At 45.5% G+C, this 27,517-nt stretch overlaps 1 protein-coding gene across 1 annotated transcript in view; it reads right to left on the bottom strand.

The window, feature by feature from the left end:
• Positions 1-20,788, bottom strand: part of LOC121001904 (trans-1,2-dihydrobenzene-1,2-diol dehydrogenase-like) — a 79,403-nt gene extending 58,615 nt beyond the window's left edge. The window contains exon 1 of the mRNA XM_040433146.1: positions 20,651-20,788. Within this exon, the coding sequence (XP_040289080.1) occupies positions 20,651-20,740 (90 nt within the window). The 5' untranslated portion in view covers positions 20,741-20,788. The remainder of the gene's footprint in view (positions 1-20,650) is intronic.
• Between the last annotated feature and the right edge of the window lie 6,729 nt (positions 20,789-27,517).

The following is a 27,517-nucleotide window of genomic DNA, read 5'->3' on the forward strand; positions in this document are numbered from 1 at the left end:
TGCTCAGTGACTTGGTGTTACTGGTCAGCTCAGTGTTTGTGCAATGTGCAGTTTCCTGTGACTTACTATGATTCCTGTGTTGTATCCACATACACATGGTAATCCTCACAGGGCTGGCACATAACGCATCTATCTCCGCATGCACTCTAACATATCAGGCTACAATTGCCTACGGAGTACCCTATCCGTTTATTAGTGCGGTGGTTTTTAGATTATTAGTCTGTCTATCCCCCCCCAAAATATCGCTAACAAGCTTTTCCAGTGGTTAATTACACCTTCCCTATACAAGGCTTGTTATACTGGGATAGATGGTTTTGGTCCGATTTGATTTATTAAGGTTTCACTCCTTCCCCTTGAGCACAATAAAATATTTGTTATTTTGCTTCCTTTTTAACGTCCCTTTCAATATATTTGTTAAATGTTTGATCCTGGGACGTGTACCTGAGATATACATATATATAATTTGTAGCATTTGTTCCTAGAACAGATTGGCTGCTGTGGCACCGCGCGACCTAGTCGCGTGGGCTTCCCCCAACGGCTCGTTACCACCCATCTTGCAAGGGGGGGGGGGGGAGGGCTGCCTTGTGTAACGAAGAACTGCTCGCGGTTAAATGGAGAGACAAGCGTGACGTTTACATGCTCTCCTCCATTCACGCAGATACGACAATCCAAATTGAAAGGGCAACCCGTGTCATTGAAAAGCCCCTCTCAGTCTACGACTATAATGCGCTCATGGGAGGGGTGGACTTCAATGACCAGATGTTGGCTCCCTATTTAGTTTCCCGACGCACCAGACGCTGGTATAAGAAGGTGTCTGTATATTTAATCCAATTGGCTGCATATAATAGTTTTGTTCTCTACAGTAAGGCTGGGAGAACAGGATCCTTCCTCAAATTTCAGGAAGAGATCATCGAGAACCTCCTGTATCCAGAAGGTTCCGTGGCCCCAACCACCAGTGTAGTGAGCCAGTGTCGTTCCTGGTACCTCAAACCGACCGCTTGTCTCCTGTTGTGTCTGTAGAAGGAGTGGAATAAGGCGTGACACCCGCTATTTCTGTCCTGACTGTCCTGACCACCCTGTCCTATGCTTTGGAGAGTGTTTCCGGAAGTACCACACCCAGGTACACTTAGCATAGGGATTGCATCTCACAGGACAGGCACACAGAGCTATTAGGGCCCTTTTACTCACAGCTGCTGCAAACCTCTCCTTTCACCTGGGATAAAGTGCATAATGTACTTCGCCACATCTTTGGGCGATTTGCGCTTTGCACATTGTCCCATGGGGAAGGAGAGGTTTGTTCTATAAAGGTAAAAAAAAAGAAACAAAAAAAAAAAATTACCGGTAAGTAAAAAAGTTAACGTTCAGTTCAAAAAGTTTCTATGTTCTGTTCAAAAGTTATTATAAAGTTAATAAATTTATTGCGTTGCGGCCTGGTTTTTTCTTTTTTGTTTTGTTTTTTTTTACCTTCCAGGTGGACCAACCGATCGACTAGCTGCAGCACTGATGTGCATTCTGACAGAAGCATTGCGCTGCTGTCAGATTACACACAAGTCGGTGTATGCGGCGCTGCAAGACGAGATTTCTCCTCTGCAGTAAAAGATACGTTTGCCGAGGCAATATGAGCTGAGGAGGTGGCGGTGTTCATATGCTTTGGCAAACACTTTGTATATATAAAAAAAATAATCCCGGCAATGATTTATTCATTCACATCGATTGATGTGAATGGAGAAATCTGGTTTGCCAGGGCATACGAGCTAAGTGGGTATGGATGTTGGGCGGAGTTCCTATGTCCTGGCAGATGCCTTTCCCCTCCTTTTTTTTTTTTGGCAGAGATTTTTTCATCCACATTGATCGATGCGAATGAAGAAATCTGTGCCGTTCATTTTTTCTTTCAGCCCAGAGGCTGAACGAAAAAAAAAAATATCTCATTACCCGTATGCTCAATATAAGGAGAATAGCAGAAACTCCTAATGCTGGCCATACATGTAATGATTGCGGAGACCCTCAAATGCCAGGGCAGTACAAACACCCCACAAATGACCCCATTTTGGAAAGAAGACACCCCAAGGTATTCACTGAGGGGCATATTGAGTCCATGAAAGATTGAAATTTTTGTCCCAAGTTAGCGGAAAGGGAGACTTTGTGAGAAAAAAAACAAAAACAAAAAAAAATCAATTTCCGCTAACTTGTGGCAAAAAAAAAAAATTCTATGAACTCACCATGCCCCTCATTGAATACCTTGGGGTGTCTTCTTTCCAAAATGGGGTCACATGTGGGGTATTTATACTGCCCTGGCTTTTTAGGGGCCCTAAAGCGTGAGAAGAAGTCTGGGATCCAAATGTCTAAAAATGCCCCCCTAAAAGGAATGTGGGCCCCTTTGCGCATCTAGGCTGCAAAAAAGTGTCACACATGTGGTATCGCCCTACTCAGGAGAAGTTGGGGAATGTGTTTTGGGGTGTCATTTTACATATACCCATGCTGGGTGAGAGAAATATCTTGGTCAAATGCCAACTTTGTATAAAAAAAATAGGAAAAGTTGTCTTTTGCCAAGATATTTCTCTCACTCAGCATAAGTATATGTAAAATGACACCCCAAAACACATTGCCCAACTTCTCCTGAGTACGGAGATACCACATGTGTGACACTTTTTTGCAGCCTAGGTGGGCAAAGGGGCCCACATTCCAAAGAGCACCTTTCGGATTTCACCGGCCATTTTTTACAGATTTTGATTTCAAACTACTTACCACACATTTGGGCCCCTAGAATGCCAGGGCAGTATAACTACCCCACAAGTGACCCCATTTTGGAAAGAAGACACCCCAAGGTATTCGCTGATGGGCATAGTGAGTTCATAGACAAAGACATGTAGAACAATAAATTTAGAGAAAAATTTATATATGGATGTCGTTTTTTTTGCAAAATTTTACAACTGAAAGTGAAAAATGACATTTTTTTGCAAAAAAAAATCGTTAAATTTCGATTAATAACAAAAAATGTAAAAATGTCAGCAGCAATGAAATACCACCAAATGAAAGCTCTATTAGTGAGAAGAAAAGGAGGTAAAATTCATTTGGGTGGTAAGTTGCATGACCGAGCAATAAACGGTGAAAGTAGTGTAGGTCAGAAGTATAAAAAGTGGCCTGGTCATTAAGGGTGTTTAAGCTATGGGGGCTGAAGTGGTTAAGACTGAGGCCAGCCCGGCAATTAGCTGTTTGCCTCTGGTTTATGTAGGATTATGGGAAATGTCGGATTACATGCTGGCCTTTCAAATATTTGATCCATCATGCAATGCAGGAACGTGGCGAGTCTACGAGAGCTGCTCTTTATACATATACTTCTGCTGATGAGGCTATTATATACGATTTATGGATGATGCTGTTATGTATAGATTACATCTTGTGTGTTCTCTGCTAATGCTGATGATTTTAGGATGACATCATCAGATACTGTATGCTCTACAGGCGTGACCTATAGATTTGGAAGGGAGTGGCTACAGTAGGTGTCCTTACACACATTAATTTGGCTGTGTTTTTTTTTTTACCTGTAAAAGATGGCAAAATAAGTGCAAGCTTTTTTTTTAAACTGCGAAAGGAAAAAAAAATAATAACTCGATAGACTTCCGGTTCCAGCGCCAACTTGGTGAGACGTGTCTGATCGCTTCTCTGTGAAAAGACACTCTGCATAACCTTAATCCCCTGCATACCGGAGAAATTTTCGGGACCACCGTTACCAGTGATCAAGCGGCTCTGTATGGAGCGATACATACGGAACATGGGGAGCAGGAACAAAACCAAAGGCCAAAATAAGCCGCAGAAGCAGGCAGCGCGGGAAACTGAAATGGCGGATGAAGATCCCGCCACAGTAGAGGACACTGACCTGGCTGAAAGCGCAACTGCTGACTATGAAGACTCGAAAGTGGAAGGCAGTAACATTGATTACGTAAAGCTAGCTATAGAAGTAGCTAAAAGGATCCTTCCAGATCTCCAAGAGTCGTTATCTAGCACGGTGGGGGTGAAGCTACAAGAACTCCAGCATACCGCCGCAGAACATGGCAGCAGACTAGATGTGGCAGAACATAAGCTGCAGGAGATGGATGACAAGTGCCACAAACTGCAAGTAAAGTTGGAGTCAGCTCTCAGGGATCATAGATTCCTAAAAGATAAAGTCGATGATCTGGAGAATCGCTCACGCAGAAGCAATTTAAGGATCGTGGGCTTACCTGAAAGCGTGCCATCTCAGGATCTTATCCGCATCTGCGAAGTAGTTATTCCAGAAGCGCTAGGAATACCTACAAAATGTAAAGCGGAAAGAGCACACAGATTGGGCCCAGATTTAAGGCCTGGTAAAGATGAAAATAATACCAAGCTCCAGGGTGTCTTGAACCGCCGCCCCAGGGCAGTGATTGTTAAGTATCTGGACTTCACAGATAAAGTGGCGATCTTAAGAGCATATAAGAGACGCAAGACAGCGTTAGAGATAGATGGCCAGAGGCTGTTAATTTTTGGAGACTATTCTATGGAGGTACAGAGAGAAAGGAGAGAGTTCTCAGCGATATGCACAGCATTATATGAAAATCATACGAGATTTGCATTACTATATCCAGCCATTTTGAGAGTGTTTCAGGAGGATGGCCAAACGCTCACATTTACAAAAGTACAAGACGCCAAAGACGCCTTGGATCTACATATTCCTCAGCAAGCTCCAAGAGGAACATTCAGACAAGGAAGGTCGCAGTCGTCCTGGGATCAAGAAGGGGACTGATCAACTGCCTGACTTCAGCGGGATAAAGTGGACTTTGTCTCTCCACGAAAATTCATACGCTAAGCAACTTTTATTTGTTTTTCTTTTCTCTTTTATCTATGCCTGCTATTGCGTTAGATATATGATAATGAATCACATGGTCTTATATGTAAAAGAAGTAATATATAGCAGAGTAGAAATGTGTGGTTGAAAATCACAAATTTTTCACCATGTTGGAAAAAATGGAAGTCGATGACAGTCAAGGGAAAGTAGGACTAATGGAGGTCATACTATCTTTCCTGGACTGGTTTCTAGAGAATCCAAACCAGTTAGAATTTATATGTCTAGTGAGACAGTTTGTTGGGGAAGTTCTTGGGAGGGAGGGGAGTTGGGGTGGGTTATGTTGGGTGTTACCACGCTTACATGCCAGATGCTATCTTGTTTCGTCCTTCACAGTATTAGAGGGCAATACACTATCTTGGAGCCAAAACAATAATGGAAATAGGATAGAAATATGCGAATAATAACCTGGAACGTGAAGGGGTTAAAGTCCCCTCAAAAGAGAATGAAAGTGTTACGTCACTTGAAACGGTTGAAAACTGATATAGCTTTATTACAGGAGACACACCTAAGCATAGCTGAAAGCATGAGATTGCGTAAACTATGGGTGGGAGAGGTATTCTGCTCTCCATCAGTACATACAAAAGCAGGAGTGATCACGCTACTTCGGAAAAACCTCCCTTATACATTCCGTGAGGGGTACAAAGATAATGAGGTAAGGCTGTTACAGATATATTTAGACTCACCCTCTGATTCACTCAGCATATTTAACGTATATGGGCCAAATGAAAATAATGTGGCGTTCTATAAAGATCTAGGGACGAGAATACAAGCGGATGACTATACAAATCAAATAATAGCGGGAGATATGAATGATGTATCTAACGTTCTTGAAGACAGGCGAAGGGTACGAGATAAAAAATCCTCATTAAAAGATAGATGTACTTCACTGAAACAACTATGTACCTCATACAAATTATGTGATATATGGCGAGCAAAAAATCCTGAGGGTAGGGAGTACACCCATTACTCTCATCCTCATGATTCTTGGTCAAGGCTGGACTACATACTAGTGTCCCCATCAATACAACTTAGAACGAAATCAATATCAATAGGGGAGTTGGTAGTCTCTGATCATTCGCCGGTACTTATCGCTGTGGCTGACACGATTCCCAGAGGATCAGATTATATATGGAGGTTCCCTTCTAATTTGATAGGAAATGAAGAATTTGAGGCTGCTTTGTCTAATTGGTGGGATGAATATATGAGCTTCAATGCTACAACAGATAGTACGCAAACACTATGGGAGGCAGGTAAAGCTGTTCTACGGGGAAAAATAATAGCATTTACGGCGTCCTTAAAGAAAAGGATGGTGGAAAAGCTGGACAAATGCAGTCACAAACTAAAAGAGGCGTATACGCTATTTCAAACCATCCCAACTGAATTACATAAAAAGGCTTGGACTCAGGCGAAATTAGAATATGAGGAATGGATAAGTAAAAAAGAAGCAATATACCAGACGAAATTTGAAGCCCAGTTATTTAAATATGGGAACAAGGCAGGGAAGCTGATGGCGCGGTTAGCAAAGGGCCCATATAAAAATAACCCAATATTAGCACTAAAAGACAACAAAGGGGTCACTCATACATTACCGTCGAAAATTAGCGAGGTTTTGAAGGATTATTATAAGGAATTATATTCAGACAGTCCGAGAAGCAGGGTATTAGCAGAGAAATGGATGCAAAAAGTGACATTGCCAAAGATTAAAGGGGAAGATCTAGAAATGCTGAATAAACCAATCACACAGGAAGAAGTCATAGAGACTATAAGCCACTTAGCAACGAATAAGGCACCTGGACCAGATGGCTACGTTGCTGAATTTTACAAAGCTTTGAAAGGAAAGCTAGCCCCAGTCTTAGTAAAATTAGCAAATGACTATATGTCAGGAAAAAAGATGTCGGACTTGGCCAAAACCGCGTACATTAAAGTGCTCCCTAAGCCAGGGAAGGATTTACTTTCCCCAGCTTCATACAGACCAATCTCATTGATAAGTATTAAGGCAGATTGCCTGGATTTGTGGGAGGGGCTGAGGTCCGCCTCCAGCCTATTTAGGGCACTCCCCTTACCTGGCTCCTGCATCATTGAGGTCTGAGCTTTTGAGAGAGGAGGTCGCTTGTGGAGTGTCTGGAGAGTTGCCTGCGAGTCGCTGAATTCCTGGGAGTTTTTCGTTGCCATCGGTTCTGGATTTGGAGCATTTCGGTTCTATTTTTCCGGCTTTACTCAGGTTCACTGTGGGTCACGTTTGCCCGTTAAACTGCGAGTCATCCATACGGTACAGCCGGGGCCTCACGGTTGCCCCCTGTACCGGTTCAATTCATTTCACCAAACGCTGCACCAATGTCACTGTTTTCTCATACAAGTCACCAGTATTTCATTTCTGTCACGCCTTGTTCATGCACAATTTGTCTACATGGTACCATTATTCCAGTCAGCACCCCTGCGGCAAGCATGCAGTCGTTTCCTGGGCAATCCCCCATTTCTGTTCATTTCATTTCACCGAATGCTGCACTAATGTCACAGCTTTCTCGCCCAGGTCACCAGCATTTCATTTCTGTCATGTCTCGTTCATGCATAAATTTATCTACACCGTATCACCACTCCGGTCAACACCCCTGCGGCATGCAGGCAGTGGTTTCTGAGTCATCCATACGGTACAGCCGGGGCCTCACTGTTGCCCCTGTACCGGTTCATTTCATTTCATCATACGCTGCACCAATGTCACGGTTTTCTCATACAAGTCACCAGTATTCATTTCTGTCACGCCTTGTTCATGCTCAATTTGTCCACACCGAACTACCATTCCGGTCAACACCTCTGCAGCATGGTTTCTGGCCTAATCCCCCATTTCAGTTTCATTTCATTTCATAGACGCTGCGCTAATGTCACGGCTTTCTCACAGTCACCAGTATCTCATTTTGTCATGTCTCGTTCAGCAATCTTCCCACAGGCACAACACTGCGGTCAGCACCCCTGGGGTCCAGGCTCGTTCCCCATTTCTTTTTCAGTCCATATCACCCCACAATCATCCACATTCATGCCCCCCCCCCCTCCTCATGTTCATGTGCACGGCTGCAGGAGCACAAATGCGTATGAGTTATTTCATACGGTACAGCAGGGCCTCACGGTTGCCCCTGTACCGGTTCATCTCACTTCATCAATGCGCACCAATGTCACGGTTTTCATGCAAGTCACCAGCATTCATTTCTGTCACACCTGTTTCATGCATATTCATTCACAAACCGCACCACCATTCCGGTCAACAGCTCTGGCAGCATGCGACCAATGGTTCGTGGATTAAATCCCCCCCCCCTTTTTTTCCATGGTTCTTTTCACACACACTGCATCCATGTCACGGCTGCTCGCAGCAATCACCGGCAGCTCATTGCTCATGCCTATTCTGGCGTCTCCCCACAGGACAGTCACTCCGGTCAGCCCCCTGATGGTTCCAGCCCCATTCCCCATTTCTGGGTTTCACCCCTCAAACATCCAACATTCATGCCCTGCCCTCCCCCCCCCCCCCTCCCCTCCCCTCCTCGTTTTCCAGGTACACAGCACAGGGGCCAGCTGCGGTACACCCGGCACACCCCCCATTCATTTCAAACTTCACTGGGCTTGCCGCGGCGCGGACATCCCCTCCCCACCGCCTCCCGCCTGTTTGCCACTCCTCCTGCGCATGCGCGGCCGGGGTTCTGCGCATGCGCGGCGATTTCATCGGCGCATGCGCGGTGTCCCGGCGGCCGTGGGGGGACTCCGGACGAATGGGTTCAAAAATAAATGGCTTTCATTTTTCCTATGCTCCAAAATGTCACTCCTTACAAACAGTCACATAATCCTCCAAGCATGTTCCACATGATTCATTTTCACTTCACCAACAACGTTCATGGCCCCCCCCGGTCATTTAGGTGCGCTGTCACGGGGGCAGCGGCGGTGCAACCTGCACCCCCCCCCCCATTCATTTCACCTCCACTGGGCTTACCGCTGCCCTGACATCCCCTCCCCACCACCTCCTGCCTGGTTACCGCTCCTCCTGCCGCGCGGCCGATGGCGCCCGGCCGCGTCCTGGTGCCTGGTCTGCGCATGCGCGGCCGGGGTTCTGCGCATGCGCGGCGATTCCGTCGGCGCGTGCGCGGTGTCCCGGCGGCAGTGCGCGCCGCCTCTTTTTGGGGGGGGGCGCCGTCGGACGGCAGGGGAGCCTTCCAGCACGCCCCTTACAGTCATATAACACCCCAGCAGCCCACACAAAGAAAATAAAAAAAAATAAAAAATAAAAAAACGCCATCAAACACCTTTTGGAATAAACATGAAGATTATAAGCCAGGCCCTCTTGTCCAAAATCAATGCATGATCTTATAAATGCTCTTCTGGCAGAAAGGGCATAACTTCCCATACACACACTCAGCTGCAAAGAGACTGTCTCAAAAGGGTTCTTCACCTTTTGCTAACAATGATCTACCCTTTGGATAGGTCATCAGCTTAAAAAAAAAAAAAAAAAATTAATAATGGAAGCACTGGGGGGAGGAGTCATCGTCTGGTCATCCGGAAAAAAATAAAAAAATAAATAAAATAAAATAAAAATAAATATATATTATAATTGTTTTATCATAATCAATAAATAGGTGGAAATTGCAGGGACACGGTCCAAATATTCCATTAAATTGCCGGCACGCGCTTTCCGCCTGGGCATGGCCACACGGCACGCACTGGTCTCTTTTCACACCAGGCGCAAGCTGTCGTTTCATGAACAACCGCCATGATCCTCCCGGTCGTGTATATGTACCATATGCATTTGCACATTTCATCACACTATTTTATGTCTACCCTCCCCCTTTCTTTTTTCAGGCGGTCAACCTATATTGTATTTTGCACTACCATGTATCCGGAGAATTTTTCTTACCACCAGGTACGTTCACCTGCTCATTAACAAAAGTCTTCCTTACATTTCGAATAATCCCGTTAGGGTCAGCGTGCTGGCTTTAGGGGCACCATCATCCCACTAGGTTACCCCCTTCTTGGCTTCGCCAGCAGTTAGTGGTCCCGCGAGGCCGACACCCCGCCTCAAACGTACAGAGGCACCCGCCCAACGCGCCACCTCGTTAGTAAGCCGCCTCGCGTGTTGCATAGAGAGGGCCTCACCTGTCACTCCCTTCCCCTAGTCCTGTCTTACAGTCACCGAGAGGCCAACGCTCCTGCCACTACCACAAGTGGCCTCATTAACCCCTCGCGCCAAATCATAGGTAGAGCCTCTCAAGCCGCTTGGCAATTAGCAGGGCCTCATCTGTCACCATGCAAGTACACTGCTCAAAAAAATAAAGGGAACACAAAAATAACACATCCTAGATCTGAATTAATTAAATATTCTTCTGAAATACTTTGTTCTTTACATAGTTGAATGTGCTGACAACAAAATCACACAAAAATTAAAAATGGAAATCAAATTTTTCAACCCATATAGGTCTGGATTTGGAGTCACACTCAAAATTAAAGTGGAAAAACACACTACAGGCTGATCCAACTTTGATGTAATGTCCATAAAACAAGTCAAAATGAGGCTCAGTAGTGTGTGTGGCCTCCATGTGCCTGTATGACCTCCCTACAACGCCTGTGCATGCTCCTGATGAGGTGGCGGACGGTCTCCTGAGGGATCTCCTCCCAGACCTGGACTAAAGCATCTGCCAACTCCTGGACAGTCTGTGGTGCAATGTGACGTTGGTGGATAGAGCGAGACATGATGTCCCAGATGTGCTCAATTGGATTCAGGTCTGGGGAACGGGCGGGCCAGTCCATAGCATCAATGCCTTCGTCTTGCAGGAACTGCTGACACACTCCAGCCACATGAGGTCTAGCATTGTCTTGCATTAGGAGGAACCCAGGGCCAACTGCACCAGCATATGGTCTCAAAAGGGGTCTGAGGATCTCATCTCGGTACCTAATGGCAGTCAGGCTACCTCTGGCGAACACGTGGAGGGCTGTGCGGCCCTCCAAAGAAATGCCACCCCACACCATTACTGACCCAATGCCAAACCGGTCATGCTGGAGGATGTTGCAGGCAGCAGAACGTTCTCCACGGCGTCTCCAGACTCTGTCACGTCTGTCACATGTGCTCAGTGTGAACCTGCTTTCATCTGTGAAGAGCACAGGGCGCCAGTGGCTAATTTGCCAATCTTGGTGTTCTCTGGCAAATGCCAAACGTCCTGCATGGTGTTGGGCTGTAAGCACAACCCCCACCTGTGGATGTCGGGCCCTCATATCACCCTCATGGAGTCTGTTTCTGACTGTTTGAGCAGACACATGCACATTTGTGGCCTGCTGGAGGTCATTTTGCAGGGCTCTGACAGTGCTCCTCCTGTTCCTCCTTGCACAAAGGCGGAGGTAGCTGTCCTGCTGCTGGGTTGTTGCCCTCCTATGGCCTCCTCCACGTCTCCTGATGTACTGGCCTGTCTCCTGGTAGCGCCTCCATGCTCTGGACACTACGCTGACAGACACAAGAAACCTTCTTGCTACAGCTCGCATTGATGTGCCATCCTGGATAAGCTGCACTACCTGAGCCACTTGGGTGGGTTGTAGACTCCGTCTCATGCTACCACTAGAGTGAAAGAACCGCCAGCATTCAAAAGTGACCAAAACATCAGCCAGGAAGCATAGGAACTGAGAAGTGGTCTGTGATCACCACCTGCAGAACCACTTCTTTATTGGGGGTGTCTTGCTAATTGCCTATAATTTCCACCTGTTGTCTATCCCATTTTCATAACAGCATGTGAAATTGATTGTCACTCAGTGTTGCTTCCTAAGTGGACAGTTTGATTTCACAGAAGTGTGATTGACTTGGAGTTACATTGTGTTGTTTAAGTGTTCCCTTTATTTTTTTGAGCAGTGTATAATTTTTTCGCCGTCCGGCCTAGCTAGCCAGCACGATCCTGTGTTTCCCCAAGCTAATCAACTGTTTTGTTTTACTATGTCTCTGGAAGGGAAAGAGAACTTCTCCCTACCTGGCACCCCTGCTAGATCCGTCACTGCTACCCAGGGAGACGGTCTAGCCAGTCCAGCACCCATCAGATCCTGGGCAATCCCGCGCATAACGACGGAGTCAAGGTGACGGCATGTTCCCTTCCCCGCCACGGCGAGGGAAGCAGAGCTTTTCCGGCTGCTGCGCACGCCAATCGATAACAGGGAGGCAGGGGAGGACCTAGCCAGTCCAGCACAGGGGATATACATACCATGCTGTCCTCCCTAAATATCATCCATGTCTAAAGTCAACGCCAGGTTGGAGAGGCTGGAATCGGTCACTGCGACCCTCTCCTTGGCGGGGCCACCACCGGCAGCGTCACCGGCCGGATTGCCAGTGATCACGTCGACCGTTAGCCTGGAGGACCAAGAAGTCAGCCCGACGCACATAATACCGGAGGAGGAACCGGGGGTACCCATCGCCACCAAGAAGACAGAAGGGCCAGACACGGTCATCACCTTTCCTGGGTACCCAGTTGGATTCAGCCAGTTTGCCATCCGGGAAGATCCAGGACATTCTCGCCCACATAGGCAACTACCTTCAACTCAGCACCGGCAACCGCAAAGAACTGCAGTCCCTGCTGGGCTCCCTGATCTTTGCCATGCGCATCCACCTCAGTGTCGCTCATTTATATCACGGCTCCTGCACCTCTCCCCTTTTCCTACACGACTCGCACAGGTTGTCCCTGGATGCCCACGCTGCATGCAGGTCTGGGCATGTGGGGGAGATTTCTGTCCACCTGGAATGGCGGGAGCTTGTTTCTCCCTCAGCCGTCGGACTCTTCCCCCTCTATCTGGTCAGATGCGCCATCTACCACAGGCTTCGCGGCCATTTTTGGGAACGATTGGCTGTGGGGCAGCTGGCCTCCTGCGGTCCGGGGTTGGAAGGATTCTCCACTGCCTCAGCGCTTTTCAAGATCTACCCCATCGTGGCGGCGGCCGTAGCGTGGGGTCATTCATGGGCAACATGTCGGTCCGGTGCTATTCAGACAACCATACGACCTGCCAGTTCATCAACAGGATTGTTCCAAATCTCTCACAATCGTGAGGTTTCTGCGGAGACTTCCTTGGTTGGCCACTTGCAATATTTTCTTCTTGCATTGTTTCTATGTCCCGGGGGTGGGCAATACGGCAGCTGACAGTCTGTCTCGCGTCAAATTTCAGGCATTTCATCAAGCTCTCCCATCAGCGTTACCCACGGCCTCCATCACTCCATCATTTCAAACAGCTCATTCTGGATTAGAAGGCATCATGCGGCATAGCCAGTCTTTGTCCCGCTTAGCACTATCAGACGATACACATACAGTCATGTGAAAAAATTAGGACACCCTTTGAAAGCATGTGGTTTTTTGTAACATTTTTAATAAATGGTTATTTCATCTCCGTTTCAACAATACAGAGAGATTAAAGTAATCCAACTAAACAAAGAAAACTGAAGAAAAGTCTTTTCAAGATCTTCTGTAAATGTCATTCTACAAAAATGCCTATTCTAACTGAGGAAAAAGATAGGACACCCTCACATGTATTCCCTCTTAAATTGGCTCAGATCTCACACAGGTATATCACACCAGGTGCACATAATTAGTAGATCGTTACTCTGCATGTTGAATGAGGCTTGCCCTATTTAAACCTCAGACATTTAGTTTGGTGTGCTCCTGACTGTTGAAGTGAGAGTGAGCACCATGGTGAGAGCAAAAGAGCTGTCAGAGGACTTCAGAAAAAAGATTGTAGCAGCCTATGAGTCTGGGAAGGGATTTAAAAAGATCTCAAAAGATTTTGAAATCAGCCATTCCACTGTCCGGAAGATAGTCTACAAGTGGAGGGCTTTCAAAACAACTGCCAACATGCCCAGGACTGGTCGCCCCAGCAAGTTCACCCCAAGAGCAGACCGCAAGATGCTAAAAGAGGTCTCCAAAAACCCTAAAGTGTCATCTCGAGAACTACAGCAGGCTCTGGCTACTGTTGATGTAGAAGTACATGCCTCTACAATCAGAAAGAGACTGTACAAGTTTAACTTGCATGGGAGGTGTGCAAGGAGGAAACCTTTGCTTTCCAAGAGAAACATCGAGGCCAGACTGACATTTGCCAGAGATAAAGTTGACAAAGACCAGGACTTCTGGAATAATGTTCTTTGGACAGATGAGTCCAAAATTGAATTATTTGGACACAACAGCAGAGGACATGTTTGGCGTAAACCAAACACAGCATTCCAAGAAAAGAACCTCATACCAACTGTGAAGCATGGAGGTGGAAGTGTCATGGTTTGGGGCTGCTTTGCTGCAGCAGGACCTGGTCAGCTCACCATCATAGAATCCACGATGAATTCTACTGTGTATCAGAAGGTGCTTGAAGAACATGTGAGACCATCAGTTAGAAAATTAAAGCTGAAGCGGAACTGGACCATGCAACATGACAATGACCCAAAACATACTAGTAAATCAACCAAAGATTGGCTGAAAAAGAAGAAATGGAGAGTCCTGGAATGGCCAAGTCAAAGTCCAGATTTGAATCCCATTGAGATGCTGTGGGGTGACTTGAAAAGGGCTGTACGTGCAAGAAACCCCTCAAACATCTCACAGCTGAAAAAGTTCTGCATTGAGGAGTGGGGTAAAATTTCCTCAGACCGATGTCGAAGACTGGTAGATGGCTACAAGAACCGTCTCACTGCAGTTATTTCAGCCAAAGGAGGTAACACTCGCTATTAGGGGCAAGGGTGTCCTATCTTTTTCCTCAGTTAGAATAGGCATTTTTGTAGAATGACATTTACAGAAGATCTTGAAAAGACTTTTCTTCAGTTTTCTTTGTTTAGTCGGATTACTTTAATCTCTCTGTATTGTTGAAACGGAGATGAAATAACCATTTATTAAAAATGTTACAAAAAACCACATGCTTTCAAAGGGTGTCCTAATTTTTTCACATGATTGTAGAACATACGACAGAGCGTTCACACTATTCAACAGGTCCTGTTGGAACACAACATCACGCACCCTTTTTGTCATGACGTCTCTTCCGGGGTTGGCTTCTTTTTGCCACCTCAAACTCATGTCATACAACACCATCAAACCATATCTCACTGGCATTTCAACATCATATGCTAATCATACACCCCAATAACATCAGCTTCATGTCCTCGCACCAGATCAAATCCATACTCAGAGGTATTCAGGAAACGGAACCCGCACGTCCAGCCCAGAGGCTACCCATAATCAATCATATCTTCAAAGCATTATCCGATTTACTGGACGCCACGCCTCTGGAAACAGATACCAACTCCATCATCAATACGGCATTTACTTGACCTTCTACGGATTCCTGAGTTCCGGGAAATTCACTACAGCCTCCTCGACCCGAACCTCACCTTGTCTTCTTGTCTCCCACTTGTCAAAACACATGGTTCACTACATCCTGTCCTTACCTCACTCCAAGAATAGTCAGCACTTACCCGTCAACATTTCATATTACCCCACGCACAACAGATGGTGTCCAGTCAGGGTCCTGGATGCTCACAATGAGCGTCACAAGTTCTACCCTCTCAACCGCTACTTCAACTACATGGTTCGGTACTCACCACCACCACCTTCATGACCCATGTCGGGTCATCCCTCACACAACTAGGCCTCAACGCAGCCAACTACTCAGGGCACTCCTTTCGCATTGGAGCCACGTCCACGGCCTCCAGTGCCAACATCCTCACTCATGGCATCAGGGGATTGGGACGCTGGGAGTCATCCGCTTACGCGCAATACATTCCCCAATCCAACACAAGAGTTTAAGAGTGGCTTTCCAAAACATGTCGGGTTAAGCTTTTGATACATCAATTGGCTACAATAAACTGGTTATTTCCATTTTTGCCCTCTTCTTTCTCAGGCCTACCTCATCCTCGGTTTTGGCACACCACAACTGACTACACTCATTCCCTGCTTTCCCAGGGCTCTTCACTGTACTACCGTAAGCCCCTTACACAAGTATTAAGGCAGATTGCCTGGATTTGTGGGAGGGGCTGAGGTCCGCCTCCAGCCTATTTAGGGCACTCCCCTTACCTGGCTCCTGCATCATTGAGGTCTGAGCTTTGACCCTCCCACCACTCCACTCATTTACAACTCATTTCTTCCATATCTTTTCCTTGGGTAGGCCCTCTTCTTTCTCAGGCCTACCTCATCCTCGGTTTCGGCACACCACAACCGACTACACTCATTCCCTGCTTTCCCAGGGCTCTTCACTGTACTACCGTAAGCCCCTTACACAAATGTGGATATAAAAATAATATCCAAAATTTTAGCTGCTAGGTTGGCAAGACTAATGCCGGATCTACTGTCCACTGCTCAGGCAGGATTCACACAAAATAGGGCAGCGGTAACTAACATCCGAAAAGTGTTAACGATACTGGACGAATTGAAGATGAGGCCCAGGTTAGGCCAGTCCCCGGCCATTGTGACAATAGATGCGGAAAAAGCGTTTGATAATGTGGCCTGGGACTGGCTAGACCGGGTTTTGGATTCAGTAAAACTAGTGGGCCCTTTTAGACGTTACCTTACTGCATTATATGAGTCACCATTCACGCAAATATATACACCGGGATATCTGTCATCTAGAATCGACTTACAAAAGGGAACACGACAGGGGTGCCCGCTGTCCCCTTTATTATTCAATCTAGCCATCGAACCATTATCCAGAGTTATAGCCGGTAATGAAGACATCAGAGGAATTAAAGTGGGAAATGAAACGGTTAAGCACGCACTGTTCGCAGATGACCTGCTAGTCTTTTTGGCTCACCCAAATAATGATTTGCCCAAACTGTTCGAACTATTAAATAGTTTCGGCACAGTGTCTGGCTTCAAAGTTAATGTGTCGAAATGTGAAATGCTATACCTTACAAACAGTAAGCACTTAGTAGTTAAAAAGGATGTTCCGGTAAAAATTGTGCCGACATCGATCAAATATCTGGGAATTCACATTGGAAAGACGCCAGAATCCTTGTATATGCTAAACTACCCTGATTTAATCAAGCGTATTAAAGCAGATTTAGAAAGATGGTCACACCTTCCATTATCACTGATGGGCAGATGTCACCTAATAAAAATGATAAGCTTCCCACAACTGTTATACCAACTGCAGACAATACCTGTGTTGTTAAAGCACTCTGATATTAATACCCTACAAAGTGCTTTTCGCAAATTCATATGGGCCGGGAAAAGATCGAGAATAGCACTGAAAACTCTTATGCTTACTAGGGAAGAGGGGGGCTTGGGATTTCCCGATATAAGGCATTATAACGTGACTAGTTTATTGAGATATGGAATAGACTGGATAAGACGATCCTCTTATTTTACTAATTTCTCCTTGGAATCTCAATTGGCAAAGCCATGGAGTCTTAATGCTTTTTTACACACTAGATACTCGGCTTTCCCGTCATTGATTAAGCATAGTGTACTAATTAAAGACACTGTAGCAGCTTGGAAGGTAGTCAGGAAACTGTATAAACTCCCTTTTCTGATGTCAAAATACCTGTCCCCATGGAAACATCCAGAATTCCAATTAGGGTCTTTGAACAAACAATTTATAGAGTGGGAAAGTAAAGGGATAAATAAGGTGTCAGATTTGTGGGATAAGCAGAAAGCGCAGTACTACTCATTTATGGACCTGCAAACAATATATGGTATATCCTCAAAACACTTTCTAGCATATCATCAGATCATGGGATTCTTGAAGGAGAGACTCAGAAATACTGTTTTTGAATCCTCAGAATGATTTTGATGATATGCTGTCTCCTGGATATGGTAAACCCTCTATAGCCTCCCTATATCAGAGGGTGAGGAAAACACTATCCTCAGGCATAGTGGATACTCTCTTTAAGAAATGGACAGGAGGAATGAATATAAAAGCAAAAACCGAAGATATATTGAGGGGGATGGGAAAATGTGCGTAAAGCAGTTTCTAGTGAAATATGGAGAGAGACCCACTTTAAATTGATGCATAGAGCAATATATGGCTTTGATATCAAAGGTAACAGTACTGTTGCCGTTAGTGATAGGCTAAACGCTTGCCCTAAATGCTCGCTTCCAGATGCAAACATGTATCATTGCATGTGGGAATGCAGGGACATTGGGGAATTGTGGCAAAAGATAACCAAAGAATTAAATATAAAGTTAAAAACAGACTTAGGCTACTTTCACACTAGCGTTCGGAGCGGATCCGTCTGATGTTTTATCAGACGGATCCGCTCCGATAATGCAGACGTTCGCATCCGTTCAGAACGGATCCGTCTGCATTAAAACTTAGAAAATTTTCTAAGTGTGAAAGTAGCCTGAGCGGATCCGTTCAGACTTTACATTGAAAGTCAATGGGGAACGGATCCGCTTGAAGATTGAGCCATATTGTGTCATCTTCAAGCGGATCCGTCCCCATTGACTTACATTGTAAGTGTGGACGGATCCGCTCGCCTCCGCACGGCCAGGCGGACACCCGAACGCTGCAAGCAGCGTTCAGCTGTCCGCCTGGCCGTGCGGAGGCTGAACGCCGCCAGACTGATGCAGTCTGAGCGGATCCGCATCCATTCAGACTGCATCAGGGCTGGACGGAAGCGTTCTGCTCCGCTCGTGAGCCCCTTCAAACGGAGCTCACGAGCGGACAGCAGAACGCTAGTGTGAAAGTAGCCTTAGGCTACTTTCACACTTGCGTTAGGAGCGGATCCGTCTGGTGTCTGCACAGACGGATCCGCTCCTATAATGCAAACGCTTGCATCCGTTCAGAACGGATCCGTTTGCATAACCATGAAAAAAAAAAAATGTTTTTTTTTTTTTTTTTTCATGATAATGCAAACGGATCCGTTTTGACTTTACATTGAAAGTCAATGGGAGACGGATCCGTTTGAAAATTGAGCCATACTGTGTCAACTTCAAACGGATCCGTCCCCATTGACTTACATTGTAAGTCTGGACGGATCCGTTTGCCTCCGCACGGCCAGGCGGACACCTGAACGCTGCAAGCTGCGTTCAGGGGTCCGCCTGCTGAGCGGAGGCTGAACGCCGCCAGACTGATGCATTCTGAGCGGATCTGCATCCATTCAGAATGCATTAGGGCTGGACGGATCCGTTCGGGGCCGCTTGTGAGCCCCTTCAAACGGAACTCACAAGCGGAGCCCCGAACGCTAGTGTGAAAGTAGCCTTATCTATGGATCCAAAAGACATCTTGTTCCAAGATACAGGCCCACGGGTTCCCTTAGCAGTACAGGTAGTTCTACTAGCCACAAAAAGGTGTATCCTAACACACTGGTTACAGCCAACGATCCCATCAATTGAAGAAATAATAAAACATACAAAGAAGTGCATACTGGCAGATAAATGGGCGGCAGACAGGGAAGGCCAGAAAGCCACAAAAAGATATCAAGCAAAATGGCTTGCGTTTATAATGGCATTCTTTTCCGAAAATGACACAAGGGATTTGATATAAACAAAGGCATGGGGCTAGGATAGCACAAGGGTTGTATTCACAGAGTAAATTAATTGAAGTGATAGTGATGGTATGAAACATGAGCTTAGTTTAGAAGGATAGTATTCTATTAACCCAATTAGGTTGTTAATTTGCACTGTGGGATTGTTCATTTAGGGAGGGGGGAGGGGAGGGATAGATGCTTGGAATACTGAAATGATCTGTATTGCACAATTGTCTTGATCACAAGTGTATATGTAAACTTATGCAAGTTGTGTACTACAGATAACTTTGTAATTTTGTGACAAAAAATTAATAAAAATATGTTTAAAAAAATAAATAAATAAAATAACTCTGTACTTTAACAAACTGTTTTCCCATGAAATTAAGGTGATCTGCGGTTTTCAGTGCCATAATTGCACCGAAAAATCCTGTTAACATACCCTTCAGGCTCATGCACACGAACGTGTACCGCACATGCCGTGCCTTGGCGACCGCAAATTGTGGTCCCCAATGCACATGCACCATTTTTTGTTGCCAGCACTGATGGATGCAGACCCATTTAGATTGAATGGGTCCACAATCCGTCCCCATCGCAAAAAAATAAAGCATTTTCTATTTTTTTTCGCGGTGTGGAGGCATCAACTGAAATTCCACGGAAGCACTTCATAGTGCTTTCGTAACCTTCTGCCCCCTTGCCTCTGCACTGTATTGTTGTAGAAATATTAATATTAGAAATCCGCCCTTCATCAGGCTTTGTGTAAGGAAAGGTAAAAATCCCTCAACCGCAGTCAGACAAAGGTGTTACCATCTTGAATTCTTGCTGAGCACTCCCCTCCTCCACAGTCTGCTCACCTTTTATTTAGTCACAGTAACAATAGAAAGGGGTTGGCCCATCACCTGGTCCCGATTCAACCCAAGTACCCTCTGCTAGAGCGTTCTTCGGTTAAATCCGACACAGGGAGACAGATGACAATCTATAAAACACACACACACACATCCCAAGATAAAATGTCTGCATAATAAAATTTCCACAACAGTATCTTCCGTATCTAATATATTGTGGACCCGCTGTTTGAGGGCCACAATATGGGCACGACCAGCACACTTTCGTGTGCATGAGCCCTTAGGGATTTGCTACACGTTCAGGTTTTCTGACGCAGTTTATGAAGCCAAAATCAGGAGAGGATTGTCTTCTTTTAATCCAGTCCTGGACATGTGGACTCAGCACCCTTGAGGTTAGAAGCATTTTTTTGTCCACCTTCATAAAGATTGCATTGCAAATCCAAAGTTTATTTGTCATGTTACTGTAGCTCAGGTGAGTACACGCTATATACTGCTCGAGAGATCTGTACCCACCTGGTGATCCTGAGCTGGTAGAGTCTGCAGAGCTACCACAAAATCATTACTTATTTTTCCTGCAGAACAGATGCCCCATCTTGTGGCCATGGTTGATTCACTGACTGCAGCAGATCCGGCTTCTTCCTGGAAGGGGAAACTCTGTGTCTGCATTTTATAGGACGGCCAAAAGGGAGTGTCACACAACCTGCTGATCACTGCTGGAACCAAGCCAACTTACTTCACGTTATGTAACATACTGCTGGTTCCCCAGAGTATTAGGAATCGCAGTGTGGTAATGCATTTTGGGTATTTAAAGTTTTTTTTTGGTTCCATGTAAATAAAGCTGAAACAGTCTATGATAAAAAAAAAAGGTTCTGCAACTTTATTATATACTTTGTGCATCACTTCCTCACAATATTCAATATCTAATCTAATTCTGTATCTAATTGCTGTCTAATCAATATGTAATTGCTCTCAGTGAATTTAAACATGCTTGTCCCAGTTCCAGACTGGTGTAGGGGTAGAGTAGGTCTGACCCGACTCCGGTGGAACTAGGGCTCAAAAATAATGCTTAACTCCATGTATTATAGCTCAGTCCCATCATCTCGTGGCTGCACAGACATTGGTCCAGCTGCGATATTGTGAAGGGGCAAGCAATGCAATGCACAACAGATATGGTCACACATAGTAGGTCAGTCCATGGCACATTTGCTTGTATTCTGCAAGAGGAAAATTCACACCAAATGGTGCGGGTTTGCCACAGAGTTCTCACAGCGAGCCCTTGAGGAGCCAGAGCGGAGGATGGCAGTAGTAGTGGCTCCTATTATATTATAGGCTATCACAGTGGCTGTTCTCTCACCGTTGCTCCCTAGCGCCAGTGCAGAGTAAGGAGGGGGCACTCTTTCTTCCATCAGGGCACCCTCTGGTTCTGGGGCTCCTGCCTGATGGCAGCTGGGGTGCCAGTGATGTTAGGTGTTTTGATGGGTGTAAGGCAGAGCGTGTAGAGTACAATGGTCGGCATATGTTGCAGGAGTCAGAAAAACAGGCCAGAGGTAAAAGAATAAACATCTTTCTTCACTGTAGTGCAGTATTGGAGTTATAGTACATCCAGCTATAGCAAACACAGTTCCAATTGTACACAGTGCATTCGCAGAGTTGTCCCTAGGCCACTTCTGTGTTGTCTTGGCTGGGTGCTTTGGGCCATTGTCTTGTTGGAAGGTAAACCTTCGGCCCAGTCTGAGGTCCAGAGCACTGTGGGTCAGGTTTTTATTAAGAATATTTCTGTACTTTGCTCCATTCAGCTTTCCCTCAACTCTGACCAGCCACTGAAAAGCATCCCCACAACCACCACCATGCTTCACCACCATTGTTCTTTCGGAATTTACTGTAGATAGACACTGAATATAGTAACATAACATAGTAACATAAAAACATAGGGGATCATTTATTAAGACCGGTGTTTTAGACACTGTTCTTAATAACCCCTGCACTGGATCCGCCGAAGTTATGAAGAGGCACCAGCCTCTATGTAACTTTGGCATATCCAGCGGCAGTTTGAATGTAAGCCAGCTTTCCCCGCCCATGCCATGCTCACCTTTTCAGAGCTGGTGTGAGCAGGGAATAGTTGCAGATTGCGGCACACCACTGTGCCGCAATCTGCGCCAGAAATACACCTAATATAGGTGTATTTCTGGATAATAAATCACCCCGATAGTTTGTAAGGCTAAAAAAAGACATCCGTTCATCCAGTTCAGCCTGTTATCCTGGAAAGTTGATCCAGAGGAAGGCAAAAAAAAAATTTAAAAAAAAAGGTTTTAGACCGGGTCTCAGCTCTCTAGCACGTACCGTTCCTGAGATATTCCCCAAAAATGCATTAGCCAATATAAACTTGTCCCTCATCAGCCAATAGAAGCTTGCAGGCCCTTAGTTTGCACTTAAGACAGTTTTACAACAGGTTTCCATAATAACCCAGCCATTTTTCTTCACTGCTGTAGGTCTTCTTTAAAGGGACAGGTCGCTGTGGATGACACTGTTAAGGGAGCGGAGTAGGGTGACCACTCAGACCACTCTCAAAAGAAGGACTTTTAAACCCCACCCCTGGCTCTGATTAAGCCACGCCCCTGACCACTCCACAGCCGGCAGAGATTTACAAAAATTAAGGTCAAATCAACCTCAGGTCAGGTGCAGAGGTTGGAGGAACTCACCCCCCGTCACGTGCCTGCCCGGCCTACTTTATGAATGAAGCAGACGGCGCAGGCACGTGACGTCAGTCAGTCACTCTGCCGCTCGTCTGGCCGGCCGGCCTGCATTACGATATAACAGTAGCCCTGTGAGTAGGATATATTGAATGTTATACTACAGAGGGGGCAGCATGAATCATTATTAATTGAATTACACATTTTATAACTGTACTGGAGCGGAGGGGTCGGAGCACAGTGAACGCACCGGCGCCCAGCTCCTCCTCCCAGTCCCTCCCCGCTGATACATCACAGCCTGCGATGCTGGAGCATGGCAGGCTGCGATGTCAAAAGGTATATATATACACAGTATATCTAATATATAAAGCTGAGTGTATGTATGTGTGTATGCCCGCTAAAAGAATGAGCACCGACGCATTTACAATCACGAAATTTGGCACACATGTACATCAGGTGTCTGGGAAGGTTTTAGACCTGGTCTCAGCTCTCTAGGACTTACTGTTCCTGAGATATTCCCAAAAAATGCATTAGCCAATAGAAGCCTTATCAGCCAATAGAAGCTTGCAGGCCCTTAGTCTCTACATACAGTTTTACACCATGTTTCCATAACAACACAGCCATTTTCTTCACTGCTGTAGGTCAGCTTTAAAGGGGCAGGGCGCTGTGGATGACACTGTTAAGGTAGTGGAGTGCTGTGGAGGTCACAGTTAAATGAGCAGGTAGGGTGGCCATTCAGGCCACCTTTAAGAGACGGACTTAAAAACCCCACCCCAAGGCCCTGCCCCCAACCCAGTTAGGCCTCAACCCCTCCCACTCCGCAGCCGAAGGGGATTGAAATAATTAAGGTAAAAATCAACTTCTGTAAGCTGTAGGGGTGGGAGGAAGGGTGACTTTCTCCCTGCAGCTCACGCTCACACAGTACAGTGCTGCTGTCTGAGAGTGAGCTGTTCAAAAAGACATCCCTGTGTCCGTCCAGACCCTGCACCGGACGGAGGACAGGGAGTATGAAAGCCGGACTGTCCTGACTAAAACCGGACCTCTGGCCACCCTGGGGGAAGGCTGCTGTGGAGGTCACAGTTAAGAGGACAGTCCACTATGGAGGTCAGTATTAAGGGGCAGTTTGCTGTAGAGGCCACTGTTAAGGGAACGGGGTGTTGTGGAAATCACTGTTAAGGAGATGGGGTACCGTGGAGGTCACTAATAAAGGGGGCGGCCGCTGTGCAAGTCACTGTTAAGGGGGCGGGATGCTGTGGAGGTCACTGTTAAAGGGATGGGTGCTGTGGGGGGTCTCTGTTAAGGGGGCAGGGAACAGTGGAGGTCACAGTTAAGGGGATGGTTCGCTATGGAGGTCAGTGTTAACCCCATAGGGACACAGCCTTATTTCACCTTAAGGACCAGGCCATTTTTTGCAAATCTGACCAGTGTCACTTTAAGTGCTGATAACTTTAAAACGCTTTGACTTATCCAGGCCGTTCTGAGATTGTTTTTTCGTCACATATTGTACTTCATGACACAAAAATGAAGTAAAAATTTATTTATTTTTGCATAAAAAAAATACCAAATTTGCCAAAAATTTGGAAAAATTAGCACATTTCAAAGTTTCAGTTTCTCTACTTCTGTAATACCTAGTAATACCCTAAAAAATTGTAATGACTTTACATTCCCCATATGTCTAATTCATGTTTGAATTATTTTGGGAATGATATTTTATTTTTTGGGGATGTTACAAGGCTTAGAAGTTTAGAAGCAAATCTTGAAATTTTTCAGAAATCCAATTTTTAGGGACCCTTACAGGTCTGAAGTCTCTTTGCAAGGCTTACATAATTGAAACCACCCAAAAATGACCCCATTCTATAAACTACACCCCTCAAGGTATTCAAAACTGATTTTACAAACTTCGTTAACCCTTTAGGTGTTGCACAAGAGTTATTGGCAAATGGGGATGAAATTTGAGAATTTCATTTTTTTGCCTAATTTTCCATTTTAACCCATTTTTAACACTAACAAAGCAAGGGTTAACAGCCAAACAAGACTGTATCTTTATTGCCCTGACTCTGCCGTTTACAGAAACACCCCATATGTGGCCGTAAACTACTGTACGGCCACACAGCGGGGCGTAGAGTGAAAGGTGCGCCGTTTGGTTTTTGGAAGACAGATTTTGCTGGACTGGTTTATTTACACCATGTCCCATTTGAAGCCCCCCTGATGCACCCCTAGAGTAGAAACTCCATATAGTGACCCCATCTAAGAAACTACACCCCTCAATGTATTCAAAACTGATTTTACAAACTTTGTTAACCCTTTAGGTGTTGCACAAGATTTAATGGAAAATAGAGATACAATTTCAAAATTTCACTTTTTTGGCAGATTTTCCATTTTAATATTTTTTTTTCCAGTTACAAAGCAAGGGTTAACAGCCAAACAAAACTCATTATTTATGGCCCTGATTCTGTAGTTTACAGAAACCCCCCATATGTGGTCGTAAACTGCTGTACGGGTACACGGCAGGGCGCAGAAGGAAAGGAATGCCATACGGTTTTTGGAAGGCAGATTTTGCTGGACTGGTTTTTTTGACACCATGTCCCATTTGAAGCCCCCCTGATGCACCCCTAGAGTAGAAACTCCAAAAAAGTGACCCCATTTTAGAAACTACGGGATAGGGTGGCAGTTTTGTTTGTACTAGTTTAGGGTACATATGATTTTTTGTTGCTCTATATTACACTTTTTGTGAGGCAAGGTAACAAAAAAAATTGCTTTTTTGGCACTTTTTTTTTTTGTTATTTACAACATTCATCTGACAGGTTAGATCATGTGGTAATTTTATAGAGCAGGTTGTCACGGACGCAGCGATACCTAATATGTATGCTTTTTTTTTTAATTTATGTAAGTTTTACACAATGATTTCATTTTGAAAACAAAGAAAATGTTTTAGTGTCTCCATAGTCTAAGAGCCATAGTTTTTTTCAGTTTTGGGCGATTATCTTAAGTAGGGTCTCATTTTTTGCGGGATGAGATGACGGTTTGATTGGCACTATTTTGGGGTGCATATGACTTTGATCGCTTGCTATTACACTTTTTGTGACGTAAGATGACAAAAAATGGCTTTTTTTACACCGTTTTTATTTTTAATTTTTTACGGTGGTCACCTGAGGGGTTACATCATGTGATATTTTTATAGAGCCGGTCGATACGGACGCGGCGATACCTAATATGTATACTTTTTTTAATTTATGTAAGTTTTACACAATGATTTCATTTTTGAAACAAAAAAAATCATGTTTTAGTGTTTCCATAGTCTAAGAGCCATAGTTTTTTCAGTTTTTGGGCGATTATCTTGGGTAGGGTATGATTTTTGTGGGATGAGATGACGGTTTTATTGTTACAATTTTGGCATACATGCGACTTTTTTGATCACTTTTATTACCTTTTTTTGGGAAGTAAGGTGGGCAAAATTTCGATTTCATCATAGTTTTTTATTTTTTATTTTTATGGCGTTCACCGTTCGAGTAAAGTAACATGACCGTTTTATAGATCAGGTCGTTACGGACGCGGCGATGTGTAGGGAATTTTATTTTTTTCATTTTTAATCAGTGATAAATGTGTTTTTTGATTTTTACTTTTTTTTCACTTTTTTTTTTTACCCAGACCCACTTGGTTCTTGAAGATCCAGTGGGTCTGATGTCTGTATAATACAGTACAGTACACCATATAGTGTTTTGTACTGTATTTTACTTACACTTTGTCTGAACAGATCTCTGCCTGAGACGGCGTCCTAGTGCCATGGGAACCTTCCCCGTCTGCTCAGTTGTGGCCACAACTGCGCAGACGGGGAAGGGTAAGGTCGGGGCTGTCGGGGGGCTGTCTGGGAGCTCTCTCCCTCTCCCATCGGGGGGCTGCAAAGGCACAGCAGCCCCCCGATCGGAGAGGGAGGGAGCTCCCTGAGCTGTTAACCTTTTTCATACAGCGGTCCGTACGGACCGCTGTATGGAAAGGGTTAAACGGCTGACATCGCATCACCGATGTCAGCCGTTTATACCAGGGTGCCAGCAATGTGCTGACACCCTGGTATACCCACTGTACACCAACGATCATTCAAGGGGAGGCGGGCGGTGGATCGCGATCCCGCCTGCCGCACCGCCCGCCTCCCGCACTGCCCGCAACCCTCCCCCTGCACCTCCCACCGGGCTAAAATCATTCAGGGGTGCAGGGGGGGGGGATACAGATATATTTTGGGCATTATAAAGTTTCTGATCCTCGCGGTCAGGGACCGCGGGGATCAGAAACTGCAAAAAGCGCATCAAACCACAGGTCTGAATTGACCTGCGGTTTGTTGCGATCGTCGACATGGGGGGGGTCACGGGACCCCCCTGCGCATTTAGCCTAGGTGCCTGCTCAATGATTTGAAGAGGCACCCTGTTCCGATCACTGCCGGCCGGGCGGCAGTGATCGGAACAACACATGACGTACCGGTACGTCATGTGTCCTTAAGTACCAGGACATCCTGACGTACCGGTACGTCATGTGTCCTTAAGAGGTTAATGGGCAGGGTGCTGTAGAGGTCAATGTTAAGGGGGCAGCGTGTTGTGAAGGTCACATTTTAAGGGAACGGAGCTCTGTGGAGGTCACTGTTAAGGGGGCAGGTTATTGTGGAAATCACTGTTAACGAGACGGGGTGCTGTGGAGGTCA

This window comes from Bufo bufo, chromosome 1 (genome assembly GCF_905171765.1).
Source record: "Bufo bufo chromosome 1, aBufBuf1.1, whole genome shotgun sequence".
Taxonomy (NCBI): domain Eukaryota; kingdom Metazoa; phylum Chordata; class Amphibia; order Anura; family Bufonidae; genus Bufo; species Bufo bufo.